This window comes from Tauraco erythrolophus, chromosome 4 (genome assembly GCF_009769465.1).
Source record: "Tauraco erythrolophus isolate bTauEry1 chromosome 4, bTauEry1.pri, whole genome shotgun sequence".
In the NCBI taxonomy this organism is placed as follows: domain Eukaryota; kingdom Metazoa; phylum Chordata; class Aves; order Musophagiformes; family Musophagidae; genus Tauraco; species Tauraco erythrolophus.
In genome coordinates, this window is record NC_141468.1 from 11,158,766 (window position 1) to 11,175,933 (window position 17,168).

Sequence of the window (17,168 nt, forward strand, 5' to 3'; positions counted from 1 at the left end):
TAAGGAACTTATTCCTTATTCCTCAGTTGACCAAATCAGTTAATTCATGGAAATGCATTCTGAACTATTTATGGACATCACAGTGCAGATCTAATATCCCTAGGATCAGCTATTTCTGCTTTCTTTGATACAGAGAGCTACAGCATAAAACATCAGCATAGCCTGTAAAGCAAAATTTAACTATTTTACTCAAAATCACAAAATAGTTGAGGCTGTAAAGCATATCTGGAGAACAACTATTTAAAGATCCCTGTTCAAAGCAGCATCAGTGAGAGCAGGTTGCCCATGGCTGTGTCCTGTTGGGTTTTGAACACCTTCAAGGACAGAAACTCCACAACCTCTCTGGGCAATCTGCAATTTTGCAATACTTTTAAACATATGGAAACATTTAAGATTAAAAAGTGTTGCTCACCAGCCCAAGCTGCAGCTCCAAGGATGCCATTACATCTTCCACAGCCAGGAGGAAATGGCCCGCCTTTTGTAGGCAGAGTCTAAACCTTAGTTAATTAGTTAATTACTCAATTCATGCCAGCTGGGTAATAATAACAGGATGCCATAAAAAAGTGCCTTATTTTATACAGGCAGTTGAACATAAGTAATGAGTTACATTTTGGACTTCTTGATTGAGCAGCTATAAAACATTTCACAAGACAGAACAGGGAGCAATACCGACATAGTCCTTACTGTTGTGTAAGCATTTTTCTTCTAACAGCTAATCCACATATGATGTTTATAAATCTAAATAGTCAGTCTAAATTAGAGGGCTTAGTTGTTTACATGAGGAATAAAATTATCAGCAGAAGATTACCATTTCAAACCATGTGGTCAGTCGAAGCAAGTTTCAGTAGACCGGCTCCTCATATTTGGACATAGGCTTACTCAGGCTCATGACAAAGGCCCTGGAGGGACGAGGGGCCCAGGAAAGTTGGTCCACATTCAAGGAGCACCTCCTCCAAGCTCAGCAGAGGTGCATCCCGACGAAGAACAAGTCGGGCAAAAAGACCAGGAGGCCTGCGTGGATGAGCAAGGAGCTCCTGGACCAACTGAAAATGAAGAGGTTAGCCGCCTATAGAGGGTGGAAGCGGAGACAGATAGCCTGGGAGGAATACAGAGAAGCTGTACGAGTGACCAGGGATCGAGTGAGGAAGGCTAAAGCCCTGAAGGAATTGAATTTGGCAAGGGATATAAAAAGCAATAAGAAAAGCTTCTATAGGTATGTAGGGGACAAAAGGAAGTCCAAAGAGAATGTAGGCCCCCTCCGGAACGATACTGGTGCTCTGGTTACCCGGGACATAGAGAAGGCTGAGGTACTCAATGAATTTTTTGCCTCAGTCTTCACTGATAAAGCCTCTTGTCTTACCACCCAAGCTGTGGAAAGAACTAGCAGGGACTGTGAGGATGAACCACCGCCCACTGTACTTGAAGAGCAGGTTCGGGAACATCTGAGGAACTTGAAGGTGCACAAGTCCATGGGATCTGATGAGATCCATCCGCGGGTCCTGAAGGAACTGGCGGATGAAGTTGCCAAGCCACTGGCCATTGTATTTGAGAAGTCGTGGCAGTCTGGCGAGGTCCCCGATGACTGGAAGAAAGGGAACATAACCCCCATTTTTAAAAAGGGGAACAAGGAGGACCCGGGCAACTACAGGCCGGTCAGCCTCACCTCTGTGCATGGCAAGGTCATGGAGCAGATTCTCCTGGGAACCATGCTAAGGCACATGGAGAGCAAGGAGGTGGTGGGTGACAGCCAACATGGCTTCACCAAAGGCAGATCGTGCCTGACCAACTTGGTGGCCTTTTATGATGGAGTGACAGCATCGGTGGACAAGGGTCGACCAACGGATGTCATCTACCTGGACTTGTGCAAAGCTTTTGACACTGTCCCGCACGACATTCTTCTCTCTAAACTAGAGAGGCATGGGTTTGATGGATGGACCACTCGGTGGATAAGGAATTGGCTCAATGGCCGCACTCAGAGAGTAGTGGTCAACGGCTCGATGTCCAAGTGGAGACCGGTCACGAGTGGCGTCCCTCAGGGGTCCGTGTTGGGCCCAGCCCTCTTCAACATCTTTGTCGGTGACGTGGACAGTGGCATGGAGTGCACCCTCAGCAAGTTCGCCGATGACACCAAGCTGTGTGGTGCCGTCGACACGCTGGAAGGGAGGGATGCCATCCAGAGGGACCTCGACAGGCTGGAGAGGTGGGCCCGTACCAACCTCATGAAGTTTAACCAGGCCAAGTGCAAGGTCCTACATCTGGGTCGTGGCAATCCCAGGCACAAATACAGACTGGGCGGAGAATGGATCGAGAGCAGCCCTGAGGAGAAGGACTTGGGAGTACTGGTGGACGAGAAGCTCAATATGAGCCGGCAATGTGCTCTTGCGGCCCAGAAGGCCAACCGCGTCCTGGGCTGCATCAAGAGGAGCATGGCCAGCAGGTCGAGGGAGGTGATTCTCCCTCTCTACTCTGCCCTCGTGAGACCTCACTTGGAGTATTGCGTCCAGTTCTGGAGTCCCCAACATAAGAAGGACATGGACCAATTGGAGAGGGTCCAGAGGAGGGCCACGAAGATGATAAGAGGGCTGGAGCACCTTTCCTATGAGGACAGGCTGAAAGAGTTGGGGCTGTTCAGCCTGGAGAAGAGGAGGCTCCGGGGTGACCTTATAGCGGGCTTCCAGTACCTCAAGGGGGCCTACAAGAAAGATGGGGAGAGGCTGTTCAGGAGGGCCAGTTGTGATAGGACAAGGGGTAATGGTTTTAAAATAGAGGGAGGTAGATTCAGGCTGGATATTAGGAAAAAATTTTTTACCATGAGAGTTGTAGAACACTGGAACAGGTTGCCCAGAGAGGTGGTGGATGCTCCATCCCTGGAGACGTTCAAGGCCAGGTTGGATGAGGCCCTGAGCAACCTGATCTAGTTGGAGATGTCCCTGTTCCTTGCAGGGGGGTTGGACTAGATGATCTTTGAAGGTCCCTTCCAGCCGTAACGATTCTATGATTCTATGATTCTATGACAAATTGTATATGGTGGTGTAAGCTCAAGTCTGGCCCTGGGTTTGAGTCCAAACTCATCTGTTTTCTGCATTATTCAAACTTTCTACCCAAAAATTCTGATCCACAAAATTTCACAGATCTTCCAGGATCAACAAAGCACACTAGATGCTCCTCAGGGACCCCAAGTGATCATTCCTGGGCTGATAGAAGATAATAGTCCCTGACTTCCCACTGTTAAAAGCAGATTTCGAGTTTCATCAGTACTTAGCTTCCATTTCACAAGCTGCCAGATGACTAGTCAAAATGTCTGAGAAAAGAAATCAGTTCTGCAGAGTTTTCAGGTTTTATTGTTATCAGTTAAGAGATAATGGACCTATTCATGCCTAAACTAAAATAATGAAATTTAACACTTTGCTAATTGTTAAAAGGAGCCTGGAAATCTTGAACAGCATTAAGCTGTATGTATTAAGTATAGCAATATAATGCAATACAACAAAATTCCACCCTCTTCTTCCTGTGAGGGTTTTGGTGCAATGTGGGCCCCTTCTCACTTCTGCAGCGTAAGCACTGACCCTTCCACCAGGAGCAGGCTTTTAGTTTAAGCATCAAGAGCAGCAACTATAACAAATACAGGAGACTTTGAGATATTTATTTGATACTTACAAAGAACAACACGATGACTATGCTGTGTCAGAGGAAAGATACATTTAGATTTTGATAATGTCTGTAGCTGTGGCCCGTAAGAGATGCGTATGGAAAAATATATGAACACAATAGGCTTCTTTCTCTCTACAGTAGGACTGGAGGATGTTTTTTTAAAGGGAAGGATGGTATTGATCTAGCTAAATGTGGATATCTCCATGGCAGTTATGAACGTATGAGTTTCCCTCTCTGGAAAAATCATTTTGTACTAAGTGGAAAATTATAAACTTCTTCCGATTCCCGGTTCTAAATGTTACCATAAAGTAGACACCAAAAAGACTGAGCAAATCATGTTTGTCAGCACACTTAGTGGAGCAACGAGGAGGTCTTGATGTATAAAGCTGATCTGCTGGCTGCAAGAGCTGATATTGCTAAAAATAAGTCGTTACTCACTATCAATGCAGGATGCAGCCGTCCCAGTAAAGTTTAAAAAAAAATGCTAGAAGAAACTATGGATTCAATTCTCAGGACAATTACTATCGTTCTTTCTCAGTCAGCAGAGTTGCTATGGAGCTGTGTAAGTTTTCCCATCTTCCTGTTCGTTTTTCATTTACTAAACTGGTGATTTGAAGCATACAAAGTTTTGGAAATGTGAATAACATGTCCTGACTACCAAAGACTATTTTTTAGGCAAAAAACTTAATTATCAACAGTCTCCTGTGAATTCTTGATACCTCTTTTCTCTTTCTGTTGATTAGACTCCCATTCCTCCTAAAGGAACATTAGTTTTTTTCCAGCAAAAGGGTTTTAGCAGTTACTACTTAAGAGAAGAGAAATCAGCTTCTTGCCTAAAAACTTCTTCCTTAGACCCCAGGGCTATCAGTCAGATCAATTAAGTCATGTTTAAATTGCTTTGATCTTAAACATTCATGAATCCACAAGGCAGCCAATAAAAAGAATATACCCCTATACTGACAGCGTTAAATGGATCTCCATGTGAGCCAAGGCCATTGAGATTCAATTTCTTTTCGGTTTGTTGCTTTGTTCACATGTCCTCGGCCTTACTGACTGAGGGAGTGACTGCAGTGCCATTGCACTCAGTAGGGAAACACTCACCAGTGGAAATTAGACGTGATTTCCAAATCTCAGCACTGCATCAGTACTCAGCTAGGCTCTTCCATCTGGTCTTTTAAATTAAAGTAAGTCCTTGATGATAGCCTAGCAGCTCCCCTGGTGAATTGTCTTCTGAAACCATGCAAGCAGGATGTGATAAACCTAGGGCGGTAACTGGATTCATTTTGTCAGCAAAGCTCTTTTTATTTAGAAAAGTATGTTAACCACTTTCTTAAATATCTAAAACTTTCCACTTTTATTCTTGTTCATTGCCAATACATAGAAGTGATGGCTTGTCTTGTCTTACTCAAGGGCTTCGTACTGTTGTGCTCAAGGTCCTATGCTACGACAGCATTATGAGGGCACACATTTGCAAGAAAACAAAAATAACTTCAGTTCCTTCCGTTCTAGAAGCCTTCTAAAGACAGAGTTCATGCTGTTATATTTGTATGGCAGAAAATCAGAGGGAGCTGCATTTATTCATAATTACTGTTGCTTTATTCCAGAGGAACTGAGCTTAAAACCAGATCTGCTCTAACAAGCAAAAGCAAGATCATGCTTTTGAATGATGGCTGGTAAATGAAAGGGGCTAAATTTTAGGAAAAGACAAATCTATTTTGGCAGTAAGCAGCTGCCTTTGCTGCCTTCTGAGCATCACTTTTTAGTCATTTTCCAGTTTGTAATTCTGTAAATTGCTGCAAACAAAATGATAAATTCTTACTGACAAAAGTTATGAGCAAATCTGATATTCCAAATTCCAATTCACAGAATCCTATAGAAAATTTTGTAATATAAAGTTACAGTCTTTATTTCTCATATTCTTTCATTGTCAGATAATTTCATCTGCTTTATTCCATGAACAATTCTCATTGTATTTTATTTAGCAGCATGTTTTCCTATCAGTTTATCTCCACATTTCACTTCATTATTTTTCCCATTTGTTATATGCAACAGCACAGGATTTTGAAATAAAAATATGACGGGGGTGAAGACTTGGTTTTATCTGTGTAAGTGGTAGCAAGCTAAGTGTTTGTGGTTTTCCTTGCTGTGTGGATGATGTGGTTTTCAGATGTTTTGTAATACATTGCTTTTAGTGGACTATTAAGAATTCAGTATCTTGTCCCATTAAGCAATTTTTTCCTCTAGAGCCTGAGGCTTGGATTTTGACATTTGTACATTAGTGAGAAGTTAGTCTCTTTGGAGTCATCCTTATGACTAACTACTTCAAAATATGAATGCAGCTCACAGAACCTGAGTTGTAACTTCCAGATATGAATCTACTGTTAGCTTTTTGTAAGCATTTTACTGTAACCAAAATATTTCTTGTCTTATCAAAACACACTAGACATGATTTATAGAGGAGTTGAATCTGCAAATACTGAGCGTAAAACTTCCTTGTAGTGATACCTTGCTCCATTCTGAGTCTCCTGTCTCATTCCTGGGATACTTGGAAGACACAAGATTAGATCTGTATACAGTATTTTTCAGCCTGTTTATCATAGCTCTGTGCCTGTCTTCCACAATGAATTATGTTCAGCTGTTTTGTCACTTTTTCATAGGAAAAGATATGAAACAAAAATTTAAACCTGAATATTTCCAGGCTGATATTTGAAATGTGGAGGTACGTTTTTCATTTAAAATCACTTAGCTCAACTGCCTTCATCTTGTTGTATTTTCTTAAGTGACAAAGCAGAGAAAATGTGTTTGAACTACCAAAACACACTGACAAATTTAGTCCCATTTTGAGGCTCATCTTCTTAATAGCAATGTGCCACTGTAGGCAACAGTTATTTTCCAAGACCATGGCTGACCAGGAAATGTCTGATATATAAAACGTTTTGGTTTCTTGCCGTGTTGGTAGGTGTGCATGTTTTTGATATTGCAAATGTTTTTCACTATCATGCAACCCAGACTGGAGAGTGCATGTATAGTTTGAATCAGAAAGGAATTAATCCCCTGTCTTGTTTCAACAGGTAAGTTATAGCTGAGGCGACAACTACATTCAGTAGTCTAATCTGTGTGAAGTGAAAGGGCTTTGCTGACGTGTTGTGCCATTTAAACAACATTCACTGAATGTCACATCAAATCTTCTTGTCCAAGAAGTCTATCTGATGCCTTTGTCAAAATCTGAGTGCTTGACCTCGTGCTGTTTGCCTTCTTAGGAATGCAGGTGCTGGAATGGAATGGCATCCCCTTGACCGGGAAAACTTATGAAGAAGTCCAGAGCATTATTATTCAACAGAGTGGGGAAGCAGAAATATGTGTAAGACTGTGAGTTTTTCCCCATCTTTCTGTTTCCATTTTTTTTGGCTTTTCATGGCTTTTTTTTTTTTTTTTTTTTTGAATTTACAGTTGTTAAGGTGGAACCTTTGTTAGCAGGAAGCATCAATGTAACAATTAGCAAGAGTTCACTGTGAATGTGGGAGGTCTGTTTGTTCTTGTTTTTCTTTGAAAGTCATAAGAAAAGATAAACTGAGGCAGATGTTAGTAATTATTCTTTTACAAACAATGATATCTCCATTGTCAGGCCACAATCTCCTCTCATTAACACACATACAATTCACTGAATTTACTGGGGTTAGAAAAAGATGGTAGTTTAGCACTGACTTGACTTTTACTGAAATCTGTATTCTTTGGATGAAAGCCATTTAAGCATCATGAGAAATGTATAAACTTGCATTCAATCCATTAAAGATTTCACCTTAAAAGAAAGAACCTTTTCTTCTCAGCTCTTTAACAGCATTGCAAATACGTATCAGCTAAGAAGGGGTCATGCTTGGGAGCTGCTTTCTGTCATGAACCACTATTCATTTATCTACTTAATACAATAACGAGGGTATAAGGAAAGAGTTTCTTTTGTCTCAGGCTTCTCATCAATTTCTTTAGGGACCTGAACATGTTCTCAGACTCTGAGAATCCCCAGCATCTGGAGCTGCATGAGCCAGTAAGGGCAGGTAAGTGACAAGTTGTTGCTTTGATATTGGAGCAACAAATAGCAGCTGCAAACTGGATGTGATACAAGCTAGCATTGTAACCTCAGGGGGTACATCCCAGATCTTGCCGTGGGCAGAAAGGGGACTTCATCTTGTACACAAAGCCAAGCATTTATTGTTGGTTATTATTATTATTAAAGTAGTTCAATCCATACTGACACAGTCTACACTGTCTAATTACTACAAAGGAAATCTCAGTAACAATGCTGCAGCTAATGTTTGCTATTCAGGGAGAACCTCCTGCTAGCTACCCCTTCATCTACACACACCACAGAAAACCGTGGCATAATGGTCCCCCTTGGGCAGCTCCCTCCGGCAGCTCCTCGCTGTGGGCAGGGCTGTTACTCCGGAGACACTGCAGCAAGTGGACAGTGTCCTGAGGAATTTGCTGGGAGGAGTGTGATGGTTGTGGTGAGAGACTTTGACTCCTCCTTGCTGGGAGGTGGACGATCTTGATGATTCCTTCCTCTTTGCTTCAGGATCTACTTGGGGTCTTTTTTGTTATGTTTTTTTTTTCTAGCAAGCTTCATGCCTTGCTCCTTCCTCAGGAGTCAGCAGCTCTGCACTGTGTGTGACGTGACTGGTTATCATGCACTTTGCATCTGATAGATTCTTGTTCTTTTTTCCTTCTGTTGGTCCTAAAATTGATTTGTCCAGCTCCCGAGTTTGCATTAGTGTCAGGAACTGACCAACAAGTTGCTGGTAGCCCTGGAGCCTCACCTATTGTCCTGTGCCCAAACCTTGCAGCACTCTGCTGTCACCCCAGGCCTGTGTTCCTGCTGGGATACAGGGCTGCAATTTGTGTGAAGTTTTGTTATGTGACTGCAGGCTCTAGTCATGGTGTTAGTCATACCTAATCTAACTTTGAATCAACATCTACAGTCTTACTAGTAATTCAGCCCTTCAGAAAGCTCAGTGCAGCTTAGAAGAGTGTATTACTCAGCTTCTTAGGGTCCATTCTGAGTTCTGTGGTTTTGTGGCTGCTTTTTTATCAGTTAGTACACAAGTTACCTGGATTAAATCTTCCATTTTCTGACCATGTAACTCTTCCCATCTATTAATATACTTACCATCAAGCTATCTTTTGTTGAAAATTGATGTTATTGATATTAATTGAAAGCAAGCACTGGGTCTGACAGAGCTTTGAGGCAGAGCTACCCACAATTTTTTTCTTACTGAGCAGATCAAAAACACCAAAGGCATTTATAGGCACTGAAATTGGCTCTTGAAAGGATAGAAGCTATAACGCGTAATATTTTTTATTAATGGTGAAAGCTCAAAATGAGAAGGACCAGAAATAAAAGTAAATTGCGCCATTCTTGCTGGCATGCTTCCTCCTACTGTAGCAATCTTCTAGTGGTTTCTGAGTTGGAACAACTCTGTAAAATCCCTTCTGACTGCCAAGCCTTTCGTGTCATCACCTCCGAGGTTTTGCAGACTGGTTGTGCTTTGGAAAGGAACGACCTCCATTCCCTCTAGAAAGAAAAACCAAATACAGCCTAGCAGGCAGGATAAGGCTAACATGTTTCCTTAAACTTTTCATACTTCTGAGAACCTGGAAAGCAAGCTGAGCCTAGTATCCTTTTAACACTACACACTTTAAGGCACATATGAAACTTACTTGACCTCAATATCTTCAAAGGGTGAATTCTCCCCACTCATTCCCAGGCAGCAGGGAGAGCAGTCAGACTCCTAGCACAGATGGCTCACATAGGTGTGTGATGATAGGAAGGATGAATCAGGGCTTTTACTCTTCATTTGTTTTCATGTTATACTGCTTTGATTAATTTGCAGTGCTAAATTTTGAGCTCCTTTTCTCTTTATTTTTATATAAGTTATCTCAGGAGCAGAATTCAGTTTTATTGAATGTCCAGTTGATTAAAATAGAAGTCGAGATTAAAGCTTGTTATGGCAAAGTTCAGATACTTGGTGAAACCGGACCGGTTCCAAACAGTGAAAGCGTGGACCAGTCTTTAAAACTGTGATTTGCTTCGGTGTGATTCAGCATGATCAGCAAGGTTTATTTTTCTTCAGCTAGAGAATAACTTTCTCAGAAAGCTTGTGAGATGAGTAACACTAGTTGACAGAGTGTTGAGTAGAAAGATTGGCATTGGGATGTTGATGTGTGTGGGAGACATCTATTTTTCTAGGTTGTCTTTTGCATCTTCACAGTATACAAGAAGAAAATATGAAAATTTGTGAAGGTTGTTATCCTGTCCCTGTACCACTGTAAGATGGTTTTGAATGTGCTAGCAATTATCGATACAAAGCTGTCTTACTTTAATCCAGTAGATAAAGCGAAGTCCCCGGGGGTTGATCCCAAGCAGCTGGCTGCAGAGCTTCAAAAGGTTTCTCTCCAGCAGTCGCCTCTGGTTGCTTCTTCAGGAGTGGAAAAGGGATCCCATGGTCATTCTGGAACCACTTCTGCCACCTCCAGTGCTGTTCCCAGCCCTGGTCAGCCTGGTTCTCCCTCAGTGAGCAAAAAGCGTCACAGCAGCAAGGTAAGAAACTTCTCGGATGTGCGGCAGTAACACTTTGAAGAAACTGCCTATTTATCTTCTTTAGTGTAGCAGGAAATCACAGCACATATTGACGAATTCATTTCTGTGACAGTGATGAATATTACTGTTAAGATATAGAATTTGGACACAAGGAAAGGAGATCATGTGATTTATCCAAGATTATGAAGTATTTGGCCCGCTCTGAAAATAGATTTCTTGAACTTAATATTATTGTTTTTAAGCAAAGTAATTTCCCTTCTTGTTCTTCATTGATGTTGCTTTTTAAGTGCATCCTACATGATGGTGAGGTACTAGTTCCACAGAAGAAACTGATATTACTAAGACCATAATTTCCTTCTCAGTGCTAAGCTACTGTTTGAAGTCTTATAAGCTATGAATAACCAAAGCAATATTAAGCATTTCTCTGAAAGCCAGGGAAAGAATGAAAAATAAATTTACCATCAAAATGTATTTTGTCACTAGCTAATTCCTGTGAACTTTTTAAGCAAATTTCTCATTTTCTTTGCCACATCCTTTCCATTTCTTAGCTGAACTTCTTGAACTTTGTGCACCCACTTGCACAGCTGGAAAGGGCAGAGTGGGAAATCAGTAGCATTTTTTCACAGTTGAAACTGAAAACTGGATCATAAAGTCATCTCTCACATTTTTGCATTTTGTGTCAAAAAGTTGACACCTGAAGTGACAATCAGTCTTGTGAAGACTGCATTTGCTTAAACAGTTTGCAAGGCAGCTAAAGCTGATGGCAGTCCTGAATACTCAGCTTCTCACTGAAGCAAAGCTTCACATTGTAAAACAATGGACTTTCTAGATATTTGTTTCTCTGTATCTTTATTCCTTCTTGGGATTATCAGGTTCCTACTGCATTAGTGTTATGTTTTAGTTTTTGTGCTGTTGAAGCTATGCCTGTGATTTGAACCACGAATGAGTTAGGTACTGTAAAAACAAAAACCAGCAAATGGTGCCTGCTCATTTCAGATACCTCTTCAATATTCTTACAGAACTTTCATGTGAGGGGAAACACAAACAACTCTTTCATCCTGCAATTTAGCAAAAACTGTAAATATATTTATTGATCAGTTTGCTTTGGATAGTAATTCTGTCTGGCCACAATTCACATAGACTTTTAATGAACTAGTTCAAGTCTATGATACACAAGTTAAATCCATATGTCGAGATTTACTGCACCTAACTTCAGAGATTGGCAGAATTGCCTTATCATAGAATCATAGAATCATAGAATGGTTGGGGTTGGAAGGGACTTCAAAGATCATCTAGGTCCAACCCCCCTGCCATGGGTAGGGAAACCCTCCACTACACCAGGTTGCCCAAAGCCTCATCCAACCTGGCCTTGAACACTGCCAGGGATGGGGCATCCACAACTTCTCTGGGCAACCTGTTCCACTGCCTCACCACCCTCAATGTAAAAAATTTCTTCCTTAGATCTAATCGAAATCTACCCTCTTTCAGTTTAAAGCCGTTACCCCTTGTCCTATCACTACACACCCTTGTAAAAAGTCCCTCTCCAGCTTTCCTGTAGGCCCCCTTTAGGTACTGGAAGGCTGCAATAAGATCACCCCGGAGCCTTCTCTTCTCCCGGCTGAACAGCCCCAACTCTCTCAGCCTGTCTTCTTAGGACAGGTGCTCCAGCCCTTGGATCATTTTCATGGCCCTCCTCTGGACTCGTTCCAGTAGCTCCATGTCCTTGTGTTGGAGACTCCAGAGCTGAATGCAATATTCCAGGTGGGGTCTCACGAGAGCAGAGTAGAGGGGTAGAATCGCCTCCCTCGACCTGCTGGCCGCACTTCTTTTGATGCAGCCCAGGATACGGTTGGCTTTCTGGGCTGCCAGCGCACATTGCCAGCTCATGTTGAGCTTCTCATCAACCAGCACTCCCAAGTCCTTTTCCTCAGGGCTGCTCTCAATCCATTCTCCACCCAGCCTGTACCTGTGCTTGGGATTGCCCTGACCCACGTGCAGGACCTTGCACTTGGCCTTGTTGAACTTCATGAGGTTCTCACAGGCCCATCTCTCCAGCCTGTCAAGGTCTCTCTGGATGGCATCCCTTCCCTCCAGCATGTCCACAACACCACACAGCTTGGTATCGTTAGCAAACTTGCTGAGGGTGCACTCAATCCCACTGTCCATGTCTCCAACAAAGATGTTAAATAGCACTGGTCCCAGTACTGACCCCTGAGGAACACCACTCATCACTGGTCTCCGCTTGGATATTGAACTGTTGACCACAGCCCTTTGAGTGTGACCATCCAGCCAATTCCTTATCCACTGAGTGGTCCATCCGTCAAATCCATGTCTCTCCAGTTTAGAGACAAGATGTCATGTGGGACAAATGGTTACTATGGTTACTATTACTTATGGTTACTATTCAAAAAGGAAATTCTGGAGGCACAGGAGCGAGCTGTCCCTGTGTGCCGGAAGTCGAGCCGCCGGGGTAGAAAACCAGCTTGGATAACAAAGGAGATTTGGGAACATCTCAAAAGAAAAAGGGATGTCTACAAGTCTTGGAAGAATGGGCAGGCATCCAGGAATCAATACAGGGAGGAAGTTAGGGCATGTAGGGAGATAATCAGGGAGGCAAAAGCCCAATTGGAACTTAGACTAGCCTGCTCCGTAAGGGACAACAAAAAGTCTTTCTATAAATATATTAATAACAAAAGGAGGGCTAAAGATCACCTCCAGCCCCTACTGGACTCAGGGGGTACGTTAGTCACTAGGGATGAGGACAAGGCTGAGGTCCTTAATGCCTTCTTTGCCTCAGTCTTTAATAATAAGGTCAGCAGTTCCCAGGTGAGCTGGCCTTTGGTGTCTGAGTGCAGGGAGGGAGAGCAGATCGAAGCTCCTGTGATCCAAGAGGAACGGGTCAAGGATCTGCTCCTTCGGCTGGATGCCCACAAGTCTATGGGGCCTGATGGTATCCACCCGAGAGTCCTGAGAGAGCTGGCGGATGTCATTGCCAAACCCCTGTCCATTATCTTTGGGCAGTCTTGGCTCACTGGGGAAGTTCCGCTGGACTGGAGGCTGGCGGATGTTACCCCCATTTACAAAAAAGGGCGGAAGGAGGATCCGGGGAACTACAGGCCTGTCAGTCTGACCTCGGTGACGGGCAAAGTCATGGAACAGGTTATCTTGAGTGCTATTAATGAGCACATACAGGTTAACCGGGTGATCAGGCCCAGTCAACATGGGTTTATGAAAGGCAGGTCTTGCCAATCAAACCCGATCACCTTCTATGACAGGGTGACCCGCCTGGTTGACGAGGGAAGGGCTGTGGATGTAGTTTTCCTGGACCTCAGTAAAGCCTTTGATACAGTTTCTCATAGTGTTCTGGTGGAGAAACTGGTAACTGCTGGCCTGGATAGGCACACCCTCCTTTGGGTTAAAAACTGGCTGGATGGCCGGGCCCAAAGAGTGGTGGTAAATGGGGCTAAATCCGGCTGGAGGCCGGTCACCAGTGGGGTTCCCCAGGGCTCAGTGCTGGGTCCAGTTCTGTTTAACATCTTTATCAATGACCTGGATGAGGGGATTGAATGTACCCTCAGTAAATTTGCGGACGACACCAAGCTGGGAGGCTGTGTCGATCTGCTCGAGGGTAGGGAGGCCCTTCAGAGGGATTTGAACAGACTGGATCGTTGGGCTGAGGCCAATGGCATGAGCTTTAATAAGGCCAAGTGCAGAGTCCTTCACTTGGGGTATAAAAACCCCAAGCATCGCTATAGGCTCGGGGAGGAGTGGCTGGAGAGCTGCCTGGCGGAAAAGGACCTGGGGGTGTTGGTTGACTACCGGCTTGATATGAGCCAGCAGTGTGCCCAGGTGGCCAAAAAGGCCAATGGGATACTGGCATGTATCAAGAATAGTGTGACCAGCAGGAGCAGGGAAGTGATCCTGCCCCTGTACTCGGCACTGGTGAGGCCGCACCTGGAATATTGTGTCCAGTTTTGGGCCCCTCGCTTTAAGAGAGATATTGAGCTCCTGGAGCGAGTCCAAAGAAAGGCAACTAAACTGGTCAAGGGGCTGGAAAATAAAACTTATGAGGAGCGGCTGAGGGAGTTGGGGCTGTTTAGCCTGGAGAAGAGGAGGCTGAGGGGAGACCTGATTACGGCCTATAAATACTTGAGAAAAGATGGTGGGGAGGTAGGGGAAGGGCTCTTTACATTAGTGATGGGAGATAGAACAAGAGGAAATGGGCATAAGCTTAGTCAGGGGAGATTCAGGTTGGATGTTAGGAAGTATTTCTTCTCTGAAAGGGTTGTCAGCCACTGGAATAGGCTGCCCAGGGAAGTGGTTGAGTCCCCATCCCTGGATGTGTTTAAGAATAGGGTGGATGAGCTACTTGAGGATATGGTTTAATGGGGATTAGGGATGGTTGGACTCGATGATCTCTAAGGTCTTTTCCAACCTAGAAATCTATGAAATCTATGAAATCTATGAAATGCTTTGGACAAGTCCAGGTAGACGGTGTCAGTTGCTCTTCCCCTATCCATCAATGCTGTAACCTCATCATAGAAGGCCACCAAATTAGTCAGGCAGGATTTGCCCTTAGTGAAGCGATGTTGGCTGTCACCAATCACTTCCTTATGTATCCCCTGTATACATCTACAGGGAAACTAGTTTGCCAGGTGCTTTATGTTTACTAGTGAGAATAATGCACTTCTGAAGTACAATTCATAAGGCTGGATGAAACCTGCCATTGAAGTGCATGCACTGCATGGAAAGGAGAGGTCAGGTCCCTTAGTGTGGATGTCACTATCTACACTGAAACACCTTCCACTTGTTTAGATGAATCACAGTCCTAAATTCACTGCATAGCGTGTGGCGATCCATAAATCCTTGTTGTATATCCTGGAGAGGTGTTTCTGTCTGACTACATGAGAAGACTGAGTTGCCAACATTGGCACCGTAGCGGGTCACTTAAAGTTAAATGCATAAATTTCATTTCCTGCTTCACAGAGGGTTTAGTAATCTTTTATGAAAATTCAGCTGGAGGCTTATAAAGATGAAACAAAAAATTATTAGAACTAATGCCTTTATGTAGGGGATGCAAAAGTCAAAACTAATCAGGTAAATATTTAAAACATTCTTTGCTTATTTCTGAAAATCATGTCGAGTGGCATTTCTTTCATAACAAACATAGCTCTTGTTGACTTGTATAGTTTCTGTTCATTGACTGCAGGCCAAGTTTATAATGGTGTTGAGCTCTCTTAGAAGAAAAAGCTACTGCTCATCCTTTCTGGAACAGCTCTGTGCCTTGGGCTGACAGCATTTCTAGGCAGGCTGAAGCCTTGCCAAAGTATCGTGACAGACTAAATATCCAAGCTGCCTAGATCTTGTTTTTGCTATTGTTCTTATTTTTAGCAAGTAGGATTTTTTCTTTAAACTTTTCGTATAGAATATGCACTCCAGAAATGTTAATAGGATCCTCTCTGATATCCTGCACTGCCAGTTCTCTCATATTTAGTGCTTTGTCCCATTACTATAGAGTGATGGTGCAGAACATCAGAGCCTGGTATTAGCAAGTTTCACATCATCATAATGGCAACCTTCTCCAGCAGTTCAATGGCATTACAAAGCACCTGCTCTTACACAAGGTGTGTGAGTGTGTGTAGGGAGTATAAAAAGAAATGAGAATGAAATTAGATTAGCTATCACGGGAGAGATTGAACCTTTGGGAGCCTTAAGCTGACTGTATCCTGTGCAGACCTGTTTCTTTTGTAATGTAAATGCATGATCATTCTACGGTGCAGATTGCATCCAGGATATAAATGCCCTATAGAAATACTTAATTGTCTTTGTATCTTGAAGAGTGGGTAGTGTTTCTACATCCTCAGATCCTTTAGCTCCTAGAGAAGTCAGCAGTGAAATGCTTTTCCTTCTTTTCAAATTAATCCTCACTGAGGCCCTGATAAAGAAAGATACTTATTTGCATCTCTGCCTTTCCATCCAGATACAACTTCAAAGCTGGCCCAGCTCTGAGCTGGGGGTTGGACCAGATGACCTTGAGAGGTCACTTTCAGTCTAAATTATTCATGTTTCTTTGAAATGTTTAGGTAGCTCTTCGTGGTCAGTTTTAAAGCAGGTGATATCAGAGAGAAAACAAAATATTAATATGTTGAATCACAGCCTTGTAAATGAATGCAGAGATTTAACAATTGTATCGAAACATAAAAATGCACGTTTATTTTTACAGACAAGTAGATGAAAGCAGAGTAACTGCACAGCTAAAGGGAACTCCACCACTTTGGCCATACAAATTTGGCATGCCCGTTCCCTCCCTTTTCTCTGAACTGCTTCTACATTATTCATACTAATACATTCTGCATTACATGATATTTTGAATGAACAAACTCATTGTTTTTGCTATTCAGACTTCAGAAAAAGTAGAGTATTTAGACTCTCCTGCAGTGATTCTGTAGGCGCAGCACAGCTAACTCTCTGTTTTTTTGTAGCGTTGTCGGTATTGTCAGTGCTAGTACAGACTGGTGTCAGAACTATTACAGTGTACTAAAATCTGTTTGTAGAGGTAAAATATGAGGAATGTAAGCCATTTAAGCCCTACCTTGAAAGTTTTCATGATGCTCAGGTAGGTGTCTGTTTTTGGCAAAAGAAGTGAAATTCTGTCTTTGAATATTCTTTCAAGAACCAAAGAAGTTTGAGGAATACTTTGTTATCAATCTAAAATATCATTTGAGATTCAGAACATTTTATAAACTATTGATGATCTATTTTAGCTGTTAGAGGGATTACATTTCTTTAAAAGCTTTGTGAGGTACCTAGAAAAGCTGACTTAAGTTTTCCACAAGAATTAGGTTTGAGAGGCATATGCATTTCTAGAAAAATCAACACTTTTTTTTCTGTTCATAAAGAAATACACCTAGAAGGCAAGGTGAAG

General features: G+C 42.8%; 1 protein-coding gene across 2 annotated transcripts in view; it reads left to right on the forward strand.

The window, feature by feature from the left end:
• PCLO (piccolo presynaptic cytomatrix protein) overlaps positions 1-17,168 on the forward strand; it is a 401,981-nt gene that overhangs the window by 301,462 nt on the left and 83,351 nt on the right. For both annotated transcript variants that reach the window (XM_086610093.1, XM_086610095.1), the window contains exons 11-13: positions 6,912-7,020; positions 7,636-7,703; positions 10,032-10,243. In XM_086610093.1, the coding sequence (XP_086466219.1) occupies positions 6,912-7,020; positions 7,636-7,703; positions 10,032-10,243 (389 nt within the window). The remainder of the gene's footprint in view (positions 1-6,911; positions 7,021-7,635; positions 7,704-10,031; positions 10,244-17,168) is intronic.